General features: G+C 41.7%; 1 protein-coding gene across 3 annotated transcripts in view; it reads left to right on the top strand.

The window, feature by feature from the left end:
• The window catches only part of me1 (malic enzyme 1, NADP(+)-dependent, cytosolic), a 117,928-nt gene that overhangs the window by 14,061 nt on the left and 86,947 nt on the right, over positions 1-16,920 (top strand). The window contains exon 1 of one of the 3 annotated variants that reach the window (XM_036005880.1): positions 461-481. The exons of the other annotated variants lie outside the window; for them this stretch is intronic. Coding sequence (XP_035861773.1) covers positions 476-481 — 6 coding nt within the window. The 5' untranslated portion in view covers positions 461-475. Of the gene's footprint in view, positions 1-460; positions 482-16,920 lie in introns of those variants that run through there. 3 annotated transcript variants of the gene reach the window in all.

Raw genomic sequence — 16,920 nt, 5'->3', positions numbered from 1 at the left:
GCACCTTGTGTGCAAGACACGGAAATAAAGAAAAAGCAGTCAGTACAGATGTGTTATCATTAGGAGGGAGTCGCAAACACCTGTAAAGTTAGACGTGGCTGTCGAGGCCCATTCTCTCACCTGATCATGGCCAGTGAATGCTGAAGCACCAGTAGTCAAAAGTGAATTGGCTTGGAAGGCTTGGACATTTTCCCGGCAGCACTCAGGCTCCTAAGGGACCTGGACAGTGGAGCATGAAAAGGCTGCCTCAAGGGGATTGGCTGCGTTTGAAGAACCCTACATGTCCGCTACCTCCACCCACTCAAGGCTGCCCTCCCTAAGTCAACAGCGGCTCGGTTTCCAATGCTGTTTGACCAACAAGCGTGTTTGTACATTTACCTTCTGATTTAAGGAGCCCTGCACTTTCATATTTGCTCAGGATGAGGAATTTAAGACGCTCCTTTTGGTCAGTCTTGCCAGGTGGGGATCACGACTCATGAAAGTGAGAAGGAATCTAGAGGCAGAGTCGCTGTTTGCTCTCTAATGGTAGATTAGGACAAGAAATGTGCTGTTGTAGTCCATCTAGAAAGCTTTAGAATAGATGCTCGTGAAACCTGGGGAGTCGACAACTTCAGACACCATTTCTGGGTTTTTAGTTCTCGTTATGCCAAGATTGCTTCTCTAGTTATTTTCGCTAGTATGTTCTGCCTTGTTAATTTAAGCAAAATAAAATAAAACCATGTATTAAAATATCAAGCAAATAAATCCAGAATGATATGTTCAAAAGATGATAGTTCAGTACAAATATGGCACAAATAGATGTATTCATTTATTTCTGTTAATCTGTTTTTTCCCCAGAGTAACTGCTAATAGCTGCTACAGCTTATCATATTGAGTCCTAGGCTACATTAGCCAAAAAGCTAACCTTGTTTACACGTAGGCAACAGCACTTAGCTGATATAATTTCAAGCAAACTCAGGTCATTGTAATAATACAATGACCTGACACTAACACGCAGTTATCAGGTCATAAAATCACCTGAATCATTCACTTATGAATTGAGTGTAATGACATGTAATTTCTACCAGAAAAACACACACACTGCAGTGTTTTATTAAGACCTTTATTCAAGCCAACAGTGAGATATATATATATATATATATATATATATATATATATATATATATATATATATATATAATATATATATAGGTCAAGCTCCTTTTCTAAACCAACCATGAAATTAAACTTAAAAAGCCGGCACACAGCGCTCTGTTTCTGCCTTGATTGCTCCTCATTTTGTTGTCAGCATGCTTTTTCTCAGTGCTCCTCTCAAACAGCAATATTAGCACAGTGCAGAAATGTTGATTGAGAAAACACTAGTTATCTTTCTGATTAATGTGTTTGGCCCTCTGAACAAAGTTTGAGTGCTGTAGTCCTCGGCCTGCTAATGACTGAATTTGTTGAGCAATGAGAGTGCACATGCAGGCCTTACACGGCACATTTGTTGGGAGGCATTCATTGGGAAAAGCTTAGTCAGGCAGTAAGATCCTGAGAAGAGAAGAATCGGAGCTGATGTGTGCTCTTTCTCTTCCTCCTGAGAGGAAGGGATGGATTTAAAGGGCTTTATTCTCAAGGCAATCCTCTTGAAACCTGCTACGACTGCCATTTTAGCAGGAAACAGATGGGGGGCATCTGGCCTTTTGCTGAGAAAATAGACGATATTTGGACACAAAGGGCCACCTGGTACTCTATGGCTTTACACTGAATAGGATCATATTCAGAAGTGAAAGCTTACATGGGCAAATAATTGACACTGACTAAACATTTAGCTTCATATTCAGTCCCAAGGTTTCCCCCAGAAAAGTTGTTTAGCCCGGTGGTAAGTGTGACGAGGGTCTGGTTGGGGCCAGTCACAGAGCATTAATGTAGAGCCCAGTAGTTTCTGTAATAACAGAGTCATGGAAGGAATCCTGAAATTGAGAATTAAAAAAAGCTATGAGACAGATTTCATAGGGCCCTACATTAAGTCAGTGCTAAAAGCTGACTGGAAATTTGAAAATGTGACTACGTCTAAGTTTCCCACCGAACCACCCCAATTTAACTGTAGTTTAAAATGTCGGTAACACTTTACTTGAAGGTATCTACATAAGAGTGACATGACACTGTCATGACACAGTCATGACACATGAACTCTAACCCTAACCATAACTTGTCATGACAAAAACCGAATGACACTAAAAGAAGTGTTATGTCATAAACGTTTATGACTTGTTTATAATGTTTATGACACGTTCATGACAGTGTCATGTAACTCTTATGTAGATACCTTCAAGTAAAGTGTAACCAAAATGTCTTTAAAACATCTTAAAATACATAAAAATAATTCCCAGTGGCTTAGTCCTGGTAGGGGACAACTAACAAGGCAGAATAAAAAACATGATTCTAGTACAAGCAGGAAAATGACTTTTACGCCATGTAATTCCCGTTCAAACATTTACTGACCTTTTGCTTAATATTTTCTAAAGAAGTCGATTGTGATTAGCCATTGCGAGATATCTACTGTTCTGCAAATCAATAGAAAGTAGAAAAAAATAAGTATATTACCTTGGAGATGAATATTTGTTGACCTCATTGGCCCATTTTCAGAGGCATTGCACTGTAGTACTCTGTACATTGAGGTGTCGCTTCCATTCTGCTCTACAAATTATTAACAATCTCTTTGTGTGTTTTATGTGACATCCATGGCCTATACATTCCTGCACTTTTTCCTGTGCCTTTTATGAAAGATGGACCAAAAGCAAATGTAAAGATTAGACGTGGACTATAAATTCTAACCTTCCTGTAGCAAACTACTTACAGTACCACCTAACAGGCTTCAATCATAGACATATGATTTACTGTAGATATATGGGATGTTTTTAAGCCTTGTCCCACTTTTAACAAATATTACAGACCTTGTCATAAATTTGGTGTACCGTATCATGCATTTATTTCAGTAAAATGTCTTACTTAATTACATTATAGTTCACATTCAGTGTACACTTTGTGACTTCCCTTGGGTCTTCTCTGGATCTTCTAGGCTACATTGATGTGCACTACATTGTCTTTTTCTTCTCTGGTGATGATCAGCCTCAGTGCTGTTGTCTTACGTATTGCACTGAATGACCCATTTGTCTGGTATGTTATACAGGTGGCAGGTTTATTGGGCTCAAAAAAGTCCTGTCTGTCACTGAACACTTATAGCCTTCTAACACAAGGAGGAGAGAGACAGGAGAAAGTGATCTGTCTTTGACTGCCTCGAAGCCATTACAGGATACAGGCCATTACAGCACGTTATTATGGAAGAGATGGAGCAACAAAAGTATAACAGCACAACTTTCCACGAGGAAAAGACTGTTACTGTACAGGCATTACATGTACATTGTGCTTTGACTGCAGCAAAAATGAAACTGGGGGTCTTAATAAGCCTTTTCGTGGAATACATTTTGACATGTTGCAGTAGGAAAAGCACTGTGTAAATAATGAAATTTAGAATGGCTGAATTCCATTTAGCTGCTTCCCTTTTAGGGTCCTATTGTGCATGCTGGCTCACTGTAATGATTTACTGGGTGGTAATTAAATAAATATTTCATAGGAGCATTACCTGGTGTGCAGACTCTTGCATATATTTTTTTTCTGTCCATCACTTGTCCACAGTTTTATCGTCTTACGTTTTTGGTACCCCCTGGGGTAGGGAATACAGTAACCGGTCTAGATAGGCATGCTTTTAGGAAATTTGTTCATACTTGAATTGTGCCATATTTAAAGCTTTGGTGCTTTTCCTACTATGACATGCTATGGAAAATGGCTCGTCCAGGATGTCTCGCACCCAAAGAGAGAATCATACACCTAGACCAACGAGCCCTACATCAGGATAGGAATCATCAGAGAAAATGGGCAAACCTTGTTATCAGGTACCTTTTCAGGAGCAAACTGTTGTATCCTTGCTGGACATTGATGGAAATACCATTCGCTTTGCATGTTTTTGGTCATAAACAGAAGTATTGGACACATTAACATTTTGACTTGATCATGGCACTCGAAAGTTAAGGGATCACCCGGTTTATGACAATTTATCTTGAGGAGGACATGAATGTCAATTTACCATTTACCATTAATCCAATAGTTTTTGAGACAATTCACTCAGAGCCACAAAAGTCCGGACTAAAGTCATTAGGATACATCGTACAAAATTTCAGTCCAATCTAACAGTTGTTGAGATATTTTACTCTAGACCAACCGACAGACAGAACGACATTGCCATCCCTAAAGCCACACTGTGAGCATGGTTAGAAATCCAAATATTACCATAAAGTAGCACTCATTGAGTTACTCATTTGATTGCCTTTTTTATCCTGTTCATTTTACTGGTCTACAAGCAATATTACAGTATTGCCCATACTGTAGGTTAAAGATGTTAAATGAATAGCAGAAACAAAAATGTAATCTTTCTTCCATTTATTGCACTTGGGTTTGTGTTACGATGAAATCGTTACAGGAGAATAGTTGTGGCCATTTGTAATGGAATTTCCACTAGAGAGGGAACTTCCTTTTAACACAGTGTAGACCAACCTTAAGGTAGCTCTGGAGTGTCTCAAGGTTCCCTTTAGTACCTTTCTCACTGTCTCTGGCACACACACACACACACACACACACACACACACACACACACACACACACACACACACACACACACACACACACACACACAATTATGTGCAGTCATGCATACAAGCATACACATACAAACTAATGTGCACCAGGCTGTGCAGGGTTTTCCATTCATCAATGCTACACCTGCAGGCAGAAGGCAGAGTTCATAAATAAACCTCCCATTCACTCTCTGTGTACAAGAAAACTTTTAATCTTACTTTTCAGAATTGTGAATTGTCCGAGGAGAAGTTTTTAAGGAAACAAAGTTGCACCTGTCATGTGTTGAACCGAAAAAAAGAGTCCTATGCATCAGAGGGCAGAGGCCAGCTAGGGTATGGTTCTCTGGCATGTGTGAAGCTCTGAAAGTAAGGAGTGTGTCCGGGAGAAAAGGGTCATTTAAAGACCTTTTGTTTGCTGTGTGTGTGTGTGTGTGTGTGTGTGTGTGTGTGTGTGTGCGTGAGACATCTTTGACCTACCTTCACTTTCACATTACGGCTTCAAACTCTCTAACTCTCTCTTGTCTGAATGTTGAGAGTACCACTTAGATGTATAGATTTGCTTTTTTTTATATACAGTATATATATTAAAGCAAATGTCTAAACCAATGGGCTTTTCAGACTATTTTGACACACTGTGTACATTGTCTAAAATTCACAAACATTTTGGTAGCCGTGTGCTTACATTTGTTTTTGACTTCCAGTGAACATGTGCTAACCGTGTGTCAGCCTAACGTAGCCGCCTGCTCCACTGAATAATTTGATGTGCTTCCCTGGCTCTAGTTTCAGAGGAATCCCTGATGAGATGATATAATTCCTCATGCTTGTCCCTGTCTTAAACATAGCAGATATAAGCCCAGCCAGAAAGCAGTGAACATTCATCTCTAGGGAAGTGGGTCAGAGAAATCAACACTGCTGGATGTTGAGGCAATGTGTTTAGAGTTAAAGCTGTTTGACAACACTTTGATGAAAATAGTGACAAGTACATTGGCAGCAGAATTGATTAGTGTGGTCAGGTTGCAGCTAAAGGGCTCAGGTTTCTGTTGCGCTAAAGTCACCTCAGGAAATTGCTTAACCTCTACTCGCTGCAGGGGCACTACAACCTGGCTGCTGCTGCTGCTGCTGCTGTACTACCAAAAAGTGAATTCTCGTAGACACGTAGAAAGCCAATGATGTAAAATGTTGACGTATCATCATCTTATGTATTCACAGTTCATACTTATCTGAAATGTTTGCATGAGTTGACATAATGCACAGTGGCCTTTAAGGTGTCACAATATAGGATGTCATAAAGGATTTCAGTTTGGAATCCTTTCTGGGGTATGATGAAAGACATCTGTATAGTGTAAAACTACAATTAAAGTAAAAAATCTCTCTCAGATGACTCACGTTATTCTGTGTATTTGAGAAGATGCTGAATTTGATTAAAAACTACATATATGTGCTATGCACTACATACTAATCTTTATACTGCTTTGGCTGTTAGTATGCAAGATAAAAAGATACTGGACAGAACATCTGCTGACAGATATCAATCAAACAAAGATAAACCACCATCATTGTGCATTGCTTTGTGGGACTATAGTGTCTACTTTAAAAAAACAACAACATACATGATATTTTATATTTTTATTATTTTCAACAAATGCGATCAAAAGCGTTAGACCTACAATGAATTGATCAAACTAAAAGTAGTGTCTGTGTAGCTAAGGCCTGATACATCTCCGTGCCATAGAGCTCCATTATAGAACTCATCAATGAGCTGCACTGTTGCAGTGGGTGACAAGTTTTATTTGAGTTAATCTGTATTTTTATTGGAGTGAAAACTGTCCTCAAATTTGAATAACGTTTGCTAAAAACTACAGTGCCCAGCTGTCTTTGGAAGTGTCTTCAGTAATGAGCTCATAGCTGAGTGCCACAGGGTTGGGAACTAAGGGCGTTTTCACACATGAAAGTCCGAACCAAGGTCTGGACCAAGGTTCATGTTTTTGTTACATTGTATACATTTGATCGGGTAAGTTTTGGTTTCACGGCAGTTATGCAAGCACACTAAAGATCTATACGTGACAAAACTACGTCCTGCCGTCATCACATACGTGAGCTGCGTCTCCAGATGCTTAATAATTGATTGGTTTGTTGACAGGCTTCCCCGTCCTCTCGTCTCCTCTCTCTGTGTCAGAGTTTTTTCAGCTGACTGCTGCTCTCCCCTACTGCCGCGGCTCTTTTTGTTTTGTTGTGATGTTGAGAAGCAAGACACTGGAACTTTCTGGAGAATTTATTCAGAGACAAACGGAAACCTACACAGTAGCCTACATTTACTACCACTTAACAAATAAACTGCTGATGTATTCTCTGCTCTGAGAGCCGACAGCTGTCTCCTCTGAGCGTAGTCACCGTCACTCTCTCTTTCATGTAGCCTACACACTAAGCACCGAGCTATTCCTTAAAAAGGAGCTTCCCCGGTCTTGTAACACGAGGAGAGCCTGCCAGAGCTCCTTGTATTTGGTCTGAAAGTCCGAACCATCCAAAAAATGCTTTCACACTGTAAACAAACCGGACCATGGTTCAGTTTGGTCCGGACCGAGACCACCTCTTTTGGTCGGACCAAAATTTGGTCTTTTGATCCGGACCGTGGTCCGGGGGAGGTTTCACACCTCTAATTTTGGTTCGGATCAAACTGAAAAGTCCGAAAGTCCGGACCAAATGAGGTATGTGTGAAAACGCCCTAAGATAGTATCGAGAGATGGACTAGAGCTTTTTAAAGGGATTTATTAACAATATATAGAATAGAAATATAGAATAATTCCATCCTTATCCAAAACATGAATGACATCTTTGAGAATGAAATGTTTTTTTACATACTTTACTCTATTGTGCATGAACTGTATGTGATGATGAAAAAGTCATCTAATAGAGCTATTTTGTAAATGCACTATATATTCAAAGTCTGGTTAGAATGAGTGTGCTGTTTGGTATTAGGACACAGCTTAGGTCACATTTCTGTGAGGTCATATGTGAGCTGCTGTGTAGCACAGCAGGATGACTGTTTTTAGGATAGGTGGCCCTTCTTATGTTGCTTCTGTTTCCACTTGATTGCTAATGCCTATAGAATTTATATAGTGTAGGATGACTGCTATGGCCATAAGGAACAATAAGTGCAGTGATGCCATTAGACTTGCTTCCTCGAAATCAGGGAATGAGTTCCTGTGAAGCGTGGGCCCAATGTGTAGCTCTTTAAAAAGATGATTTAAGTTTACCATGGAACCCGCAAAATTTGCCTTTTTGAAACCCAAGAACATCTGTGGACCGACTCCATATGGGTGTATAATTTGAATGATTGACACTAATACCGAGACCCCCCCCCCCCATTGTACGAGAGATATCCCATCATCCAGTGCAAAATATTTGACGCCAGCCATGCTCTCAAGCCTGCACACACTCTCTCCTCCCTTTCTGTCTCTCTAGGTGATTCCTTGAAAAGAGAAGAGATGGGTGGGGTGCCGGAGATTATTTATATAAGTGAGGAGGACAAAAGTCTCCGGGGTACTGTAGAGTTAAAGGGGGCGGGTCAACAGTTTGAGCATGAGGGGCAGTATTGGTGTTTGATAAGAACCAGTCCAGTGCTTGCCTCCATTTAGAGTCTTGGCTGCTGTATGTTTTGCAGATCAAGCGCAGAGAGTGAGACTGAACACACACTATGCATGCACAGACGGGCATGAATGAATGCTTTAATTTTGCCCTTCACTCCCTCTTTCTCTCTTTTTTCCCTTTTATCACTCCTCCAACACACACTTAACATCTTACTCTGATGTAAAAATGAAAGAGAGCTCATGAGAACACATCATACGTCACTAAATTGGGCGTGTGGACGGAATGTGCACTGGAAACCATTAAAGATCGCACTATTGACGTTTAACACCTGCTCATTTACTCTCTTTCCATCTCCTTTAAAGTTTGGCCAGAAGTGGTTTTCAAAGGCCAACACCAATATTTTGGATTGGAGCTGCAAATAACATATTTAGTTCCAAGTCCTCAAAACCATACAATGATATAGGTCGTTTATTTTTAGCCTTTAATATGACCAACAGGAGGGTAGCGCCCGTTTTCCGTCCTTATACTGTATCTAAACCAGAGAACGTAACGGTTGTAACGGATGTTGTGAAACGGTCGAAGTTTGGTCATGTTTAGGCACTAAAACTACTTAGGTATGTTTAGAAAAACATCGTGGTTTGGCTTAAAATCAGACATTACTTCACTTCCGGTTACGCACGTGAGGCTGAACATGACCTAGCTCCATTTGTTCCATTAAGCTAAAAAACTTTATTACTTTTATTTTCAAACGGGACACAAATCCCGGTCTCCTGGGTGAAAGTCCTGTGTTTGTCTGACCACCCCAACCTGCTGCTTGACGCCAAACTTACTTTGTCACATTCTTATCTGCTTTGCTCCCTTCATAACAACTACGGTCACTAGAGGGCACCGCCACTATAAACGTAAATATGAGTTGTAATTTCTGCTTGAACGAACGACATATGGGAGCGTTTTTTGAGGGAGGACAGTCTCTTTAGTCCCTAGAAACGTCAACATTGTCATGCAAGAAATTCCTAAATTCATTGATCACCAGATCAGCCAGAAAAAAATAGAAGAGGTTCATAGAAGAGGTATATGTAGGTCACCATGACAGTCTTCATCAAAGTCTGTCTCCCCATTCAAACCCTGTTCTCTTCTCCTCTCTGTCCTTTAGTCTTCCTTCCTTTTTCTTCAACGTTCCCTCCATCTTTCTTCCATCCCGTCTTAAGCCTTTTCTCTCACACATCGCACTCTCACCTCCTAAACCATGTCCTAGTCATGTTTTTTGGTAATCTGAGGGGACAGTCCAAACCCCGCCTGCTGTGGCTGGGTGAAAGCAGCCATCCAGCGGCCCTGAGCTGGCCGTTGTGGTAGAATCTAACTTCTGAGGAGTCAGTGAGAATCTGTTCATCTTGGGCTTCACTCCCACAGCCAGAGAAGCAGGGAGTGGGATCTGGTTGGTGTCATGTCTCCAGTAAAACTCTCCTTGGCCTTTCCAATTTACAGTTGTTTATTAAGTGTTTCTTCTATGGGAAATCTCTGGACATCTTCAGTAGCCTTCAGTACTGACACAAACCAGACGCTTTGAAAACTTACTGCATTTGCATTAAAGGAGAGGCGCCCTCATCTTGTTTAGTACCATAAATCAGACTTCATTTTTGCTGTAAATCAATTCAATCTCCCACCTTCTGTTCCTGTGGCACTGGTGGTGAACATTTTGTATTTTGCAATTTTATTAACAGACAACAGCAAGCACTAAACACACATAGGTATTATAAGAAAGGGACAAGTGACTTAGTTGTCATCCATTTATATACAGTGCAGTACAGTATATAGATGCATATTATCAACACTGTTCTGGTGCTGGTGTTGTGTTTAGGTGTGAATGTGTCTCTGCCCTTCCTCCCTTTGCTGTTCTATAATGATCAGTTCAGGGTCATCTAGTTCAGTGGTTCCCAACCTTTATCCTTGGCGCCCCCCCTACTTAAGTCTAAGAAAAGCTGAGCCCCCCCTCCAAAACCGAAGTGGAGGTAACTCTCGAGATAGAGCCTTACTTTCTTTTTTGATAGAGAGGAGTTATCAGCACTTTTACGTTTCTCCGCCATGTTTCATTCATAAAATACTGATGCCGTGGCGGGATGATAGCAGCTAGCAGCTAGCAGCTAGCAGCTGACCTGATGACAGCAAGGGTCCCAGGTTAAGAGGTCCCGGAGGTTTGACCTACTAAGTAGCCTGACTACAATTTTAAGCGAGAACAAAAATACATAGTTTTTATACAGACTTTTGTATTCATTATATATTCTAGTGTATTATCGTAATTTGTTTAACATGTGCAAATATTTTTTTTTTTTACCTCAACCTCAAACCAGATAAAGACTTGCGCCCCCCCTGTGATCTTTGCCACCCCCCTGAGGGGTCCCCGGACCCCAGGTTGGGAACCACTGATCTAGTTCACTCTGTCCCTGGAAATAACCTACTCCCTGTCACACAAACACTGCAATGGCCATTCGGTTTCAGTTTACTCCTCTCATTGTGTCAATTTCTTATTGTGTATCTGTATTGTGTTCAGTTAAATATCAGTAGCTATTGACATATTTGTCCTGCCAATGTCATTTTCAGTTGATGCGTAGGCAGCGGTTAACTGAACGCTTTTCCACATTGATGAAAGAAATGTTGATTAAAGAGTTGCTATTTAAGTTGACTTATGACAACTTGTAGAGCGTCATCAATCACATACACGTTTGTGGCCATTTTCCTGTTGCTATTTTCCATGATGAAGAGGACGCCCTTATTCTTAATCCAGTTAACTATTCTCTGATTGCTTAACTGTTTCCCCAACTGATGGAAACAACTGTCAGGAAGAATAACAATAGACCTATTTCAAGGTTGCTGAACTAGTTCTTTAATCAGACATCAACATGAACACACTATGCATCTTCACCGGGGGATCAGTGTTTTAAATCAAATGTCAAAATATTCGGAGTAAATTTGAGACGCGTGTAGAATAATGTGTCATTGTCCACAGCACCAAAATCTAGTAAATGAGGTTTGGGAATTTGGAAAATGCTCCCCATAGTTTACGGATTGGTGTGATCTAACTAGGCTTGATTGGTTGTCATACACAGCTTGCATGATATGCATTGGATAGTCAAACTGCACAAGCCTGGGGCCAAGGGAGCTGTTTGTCCAGTTCAGACCAAAGATTCGCGACGAGACGAAACCGTTTCAGAACACTGCAGGGAAAAGTTGCAGTGGTGGGAACTGGCACATCTCAGCTCGACTTAATCTGGCTTGCGGCTCTGCTTGTCAAATTGCCAGCGGCTGGTTTTAGAACGTAAGGAACGTCACCTGTTTCACAGCACCTGTTTTAACGAGTTTGCGGGGTTATCCCCTGAAATTGACAAAACACGGTGCTTAAAGCAGGTGCGTAGCACCATATTCCGGACCCTGTACATAGGCATTTCCTATGGGCCCCTCCCCGCATCCACGGCTATTCATTTTGGTATGTTTGTGGGCCCTCCTTACATGACGGCCCTGTATATTAAGTCCCCTTTCTTCCCCCAGTCTGACGCCACTGGCTTAAAGTTGCCAATGTCAAACGGGGCTAAAGTGAACACTGGAATTTGTGTCGTTTTTGTTGTCGTAGAAGTTCAATGTGAATAGTATAGCCGTTATAGCCCTGGGCTAAGAATATGCAGTGTGAAAACACCTATTGTAGACTAGGCTATGACCCACAAAACAGAAAACACCTGACATGACTTTGGTGAATGTGCATATCATGTTCATATTATTCAATGAGTTCAACGTGTTAAACACATGTTCAGTAGACCCATGTCTGCTGTATGAAAGGCCCATAAATCTGTTGTGAAGTAGCCGGCATGGAAGATGTTCAACCATCGTTGATGAGCTTACCCTTCTGTGGATAGAGTGCTCATAGTACTTTTATTGGTTAATTGCTTCCTGTGTTCTAGGGAGATTCCCTGCTAGTGACCTTACTCTGTGGTGGATATGTATTTGAAATGTGCTGGGAAGCTCTTTTTTTTGTGACTCCTAGGTTTTGACTTGGACGACTAAAACTAGTGTACTTGTGCCAAGTTGCCAACCAATCTTGCCTAGTGCAGCTTCAAATGATTCCTTTGATTTCAGCTCAAACCATATCACAGCATCTCTCTCTCTCTCTCTCTCTCTCTCTCTCTCTCTCTCTCTCTCTCTCTCTCTCTCTCTCTCTACGTGGCAGCACCAGAGAGAGGCTGAGCTGAGTGTGGTGGTGGTGGTGAGAGTCTGGTAGTTTTGCTGTTATATAACCAACCTGGTTGGCTGGCCGATCACATCCTAAAAGAGCTGTGAATACTGGCCCAGTCTGAGTGTTCCGTTACATCCAATCACCCCACCAGCTAGACGCTGGCAGCCTGATCAGTTTTTCTTTGGCCTTCAGAAAAAAGCACCCCCGCCTTCTTTCTTTCTTTCTTTCCCGCTCTTTTCTTTGTTTTTGTCACTCTTCACCCTGCTATTTCTCTCATCTCTGGGTTCTATCCTCTAATCCCAACTATGATAACTATGGGATAAATCTGTCATTCCACTGGGCTATCCACTCTCTTACCCCCACCAGCTGTTTTTACAGTGTCTAGACACACCGATATTGATTAAACAAGAGGACGCCACGGTGTGCTGCTGGACAATGAGGACGTCGTGGAGTGTAGGTCTTCTCCTGCGGCAGGCTTAAATAGACTCACCGCTCATCTGTTTGTGTCCTGAATCAGGGTTTAGGGAGGCTTTATGCGTGTGTGTGTGTGTGTGTGTGTGTGTGTGTGTGTGTGTGTGTGTGTGTGTGTATTTTTTAAACATCAGAGAGTGTACCTACCTGTTTGTACACACTTTATGTCTGGATGCAAAATCATGAGTATATTTATAAAGGCTTGGCTTAAATCTGCATTAACATCACCATTTTTTGCATTGTGTGTATATGTGTGTATGCTTTTATGTGTGTGTGTTTATAAATACTGGAGCGAAGAGGGAGACGGGGGAGGCATATGACTCAGTCTTTCCTCCAGCTGTTGGCCAGAGACTCCCCCAGTGCGGGTAACCGTCGGCCAAACCAGAGAACTCATCAGACGATTGTCTGATTGTTGATTAATTGAAAAAATAAATAAATAAAAATTTTTCCAAAAATTGTGAAAAATGTCGATCAGTGTGCTTTTCCAAAGTCCAAGATGACGTCCTCAAATGTCTTGGTTTGTCGACAATTCAAAGATATTCAGTTTACTGTCACAGAGGAGAGAAGAAACTAGAAAGTATTCACATTTAAGAAGCTGGAATCAAACATTATTCGATTAATAGAGTATCAAAATAGTTTAGCAGATTAATTTGATAGTGGACAACTAATTGATTAATCAACTAATCTTTGCAGCTCTAGCACCGACTGATAAACTCAGATCCTCTTGTATGCTGCACATCTAACTGTACCAAACAGTGTGTTGCTGGAGTCCTGGAGCAGTGTGGGGAGAACACGTGGCGGTAATACTGGGGTAAAGGAGATGGTGCGGATGGCCGTGTTTATGGGAACAACCTCAGCAGTCCTTTGTTCCCTGTTTGGTCAGCTGCAGTTCAGACTCTAACGAAGGTCTGAGGTGCTCTGACATCACCAGCAGAAATGAATCCAGATACACTATGGTGTAACAACAGTGTGGGCGAACTCAACCGCTGTAGATGACTTTCTCACAGTCCTGTTGAATGTTATGCAAATGTTAGCCCCCCCACAGTTTCATTTCAAAATCAACTTTTATATTGGCAACCGCTGAAGAGGTTCTACACTTTACTGCCAAAGGTTTTCCACTCTCTACCTTCCAAGTGGTGAAAATATAGTACCATCACACTTTGACTCACTTTAATGTAGCCTACAAGCAGGCCTGCAGCAGGTTAGTCTCACATTGCCAGACCTATCTAGCTTGTTTTTGATGTGAAGGGAATACAGGCATATAAGTCCGTTGATCCAGACTAGTAGCAGGTAAACCAACTTACATGGGGTGAATCCACCCCTTAGATTCAGGTTTATCAAAAAAATACATAGTACATGCAAAGAGTTATGCAAAGCCAACAAGATAAGTCAGTGGAGGTTTTTTTATAGTACAGTGCATCATTTAATTTGGTTTGTTCAACCTATAACAGCAATCACTGCCATTTAAGTCAATGCTTAAAGGTCCACTGTGTAGGAATTTCTCCCATCTAGCGCTGAGATCATATATCAATCAACTCTCTCACGCCACGCAGTTCAAAGTACGTATTACAGCTACGGTAGCCTTCACGCTTCAAAAAGACGGTCTCTTGCTCTTTTCAATATCCTTTTTCTTTTCTGGGTGAAGAAGAAGACTCCTGTTCCTGAAATAGATACTAGTTTAATAAACACAGGATTGTTCTGTAAAGTACTTGCAGAGACAATCAAATCTGCGAGTCGGGCAGCAAGACGCTCCGCTTCTGAGATGCTACTGGTGTGGTATGGCGCGTGGCGGAGGACGGAATAAAACCGGAACGCAGCCGGAACGCAGCGCAGACGTGCCCAGTGGAGAATCTGAGTAACAGTTAGTGACTTAATGACCTGTCAGTGATATGACCTAATTTATGCTTCTGCGGTAAATCACAGACAGACAGCACACAGACAGCAACTACTGTGATTGGTCCGTTTGGCCGTGGCTTGGTAGCATCGCATTTCCCTCTACTCCTTTCCATGTTCATCTTCTACGTAAACAACATGAAATCAAGGAAGGGGTTAACGTTTCCTGCTACAGCTTTCCGACCGTGGTCAGAAAGAACACTTAGTTTCTCCACCTCCGCCGCCAGAGTCGGTACTCGCTCCGAAGCTAATACCTGTCACTCTCTCACTCGCTCTTCCACACCCTCCCCAGCATGCACACATACCGGCTCTGCTATTCTCTTAAAGAGATACTGTACACTAGAACTACGCAGACACACCAGTGCACAACCTGAGGCCACTTATGTAGGCTACATGGTAAGCTCTGCATAGAGCCACCGCAGTCTATCCGAAATCCTTCTTTAAAGGGGAAATTTCTGTATTCTCACCCTGGACCCAATTTTCCTTTTAAATTGGTCCAGTAATGAGCAAGAACACTGCACCAGCGAACCAGGCTGTAATGACATCCTTTGGGGCATTAGTGACCATCAATGTGCATTAGAATTTAGATTCTCTGCCCGAGCCCAAACTTGGCCCGAGGATAGTGTCGGGAAATATCGGCTGATATTTCCCGACTCTATCCTTGGGCCTTGATCAAGCATTTGTGTTTTTTTTAATCATTACTTTATTAGCCTAATTGGGTGGGGAGAAAGCTATGCCATAATCAGAAATATTATATAGCCTATATTTTTAGGCCTAAGTAACAAATGTGTACAAAGTTGCACAAGTTCGGCTACAAAGTTACAAAATGCAACGTGTCATGCACAGCGTCTCTTCCACTCACATGCATCACAGCGGGCCTGCTGTGCTGTATTGTGTAGCTTAAGTGTAACATGGAGCTTGAAGAAAGAAAAAAATAAAAACAGCTAGGAGAATTAACTTTGAGCAAGTTTGGAGGAAAGTCGGAGGGATGGAACCATTTTAAACAAGTCGTGGGCAGTGACAACATATGTGTTGGCTTTGTCGAGTGCATTAAGTGCGGCACGCTGCTCGCTTATGACAGCATAAAGCATGCTTGCCATGGCAGAAAAGATACATACATTGATTAAAAATGTAATAACTTATTTCACCAGTAAAATTCCTGTTAAATGACAAAAACAACCACTGGATGGGAAAAAGGTATTTTACAATAACTTTGAATGCAGCACAAGGCTGGCGAGGTGAGTTTCAAGTGAACGCAACATCTGTGTTGTTTTTCAGACAACAGCAGCTACAGACTGTCGTACGTCTCGGTGTTGGAATCCTACACAGTGAAATACAGACAAACTTTTACACCGTTTAGCTGTCAGCATTTTAACCGTGTTTACTCCAGCTGCTAGCTAACGGTAGGCTAACGTTACCTGCTGCCAAGTGTAGCGTTAACTAGCTTGACATACGGCGATGTTTCGGTTGCCTCTAACGTCTGTTTCAGAGCATCAGAGAGAAGCACAGGCATTTAAGTGGCACCGAAATGAGGCAACGAAATCCGTGTTGCTATTCGGTCCGGTAGATAACGGTCGTTAAGGCACCGGTGCCGTATAAGCACCGGGTCTCGGTACCCAACCCTACTTCTCACGGACTTTACCCTTTTGACTTAGAATAACGTGATATCCTCTCAATGACAGAAGATTAAAAACGTTGTTATAAAAATGCGTGCAGTGAATCAACTCTTTCTTTGCCTGACAACAGACATACTTTTAGCAGAAGCCAATCACGTTGCACGAGCATGTAGATGAGGTGTGTTTGGCAGTGCAGACCAGTAGACAGAAAACAGTTGATACCTCAGATCATTTCATTTGGATGTAAAGACTTCCAGGGTTTCCTGCAGTGTTTTACAGGGGCGGCGACCTCCCTCACCTGAAATAAAGAGCTCCACTGCTAACTTCAGAAGGTATTATATTTCTACTTCATTTACTCTACTTGGACTTGACTTGGGACCCAAGAAGTATCAGCCTAAATCATTTCCTGTGTTTAAAATGTTGATTAACGCCCTGCGTTAACACCTTTTAAACCTCT

Source organism: Sander lucioperca, chromosome 10 (assembly GCF_008315115.2).
Source record: "Sander lucioperca isolate FBNREF2018 chromosome 10, SLUC_FBN_1.2, whole genome shotgun sequence".
Classification (NCBI taxonomy): domain Eukaryota; kingdom Metazoa; phylum Chordata; class Actinopteri; order Perciformes; family Percidae; genus Sander; species Sander lucioperca.
Note: the sequence above shows the minus strand (reverse complement) of the source record. Positions and strands in the feature narration are given on the sequence as shown.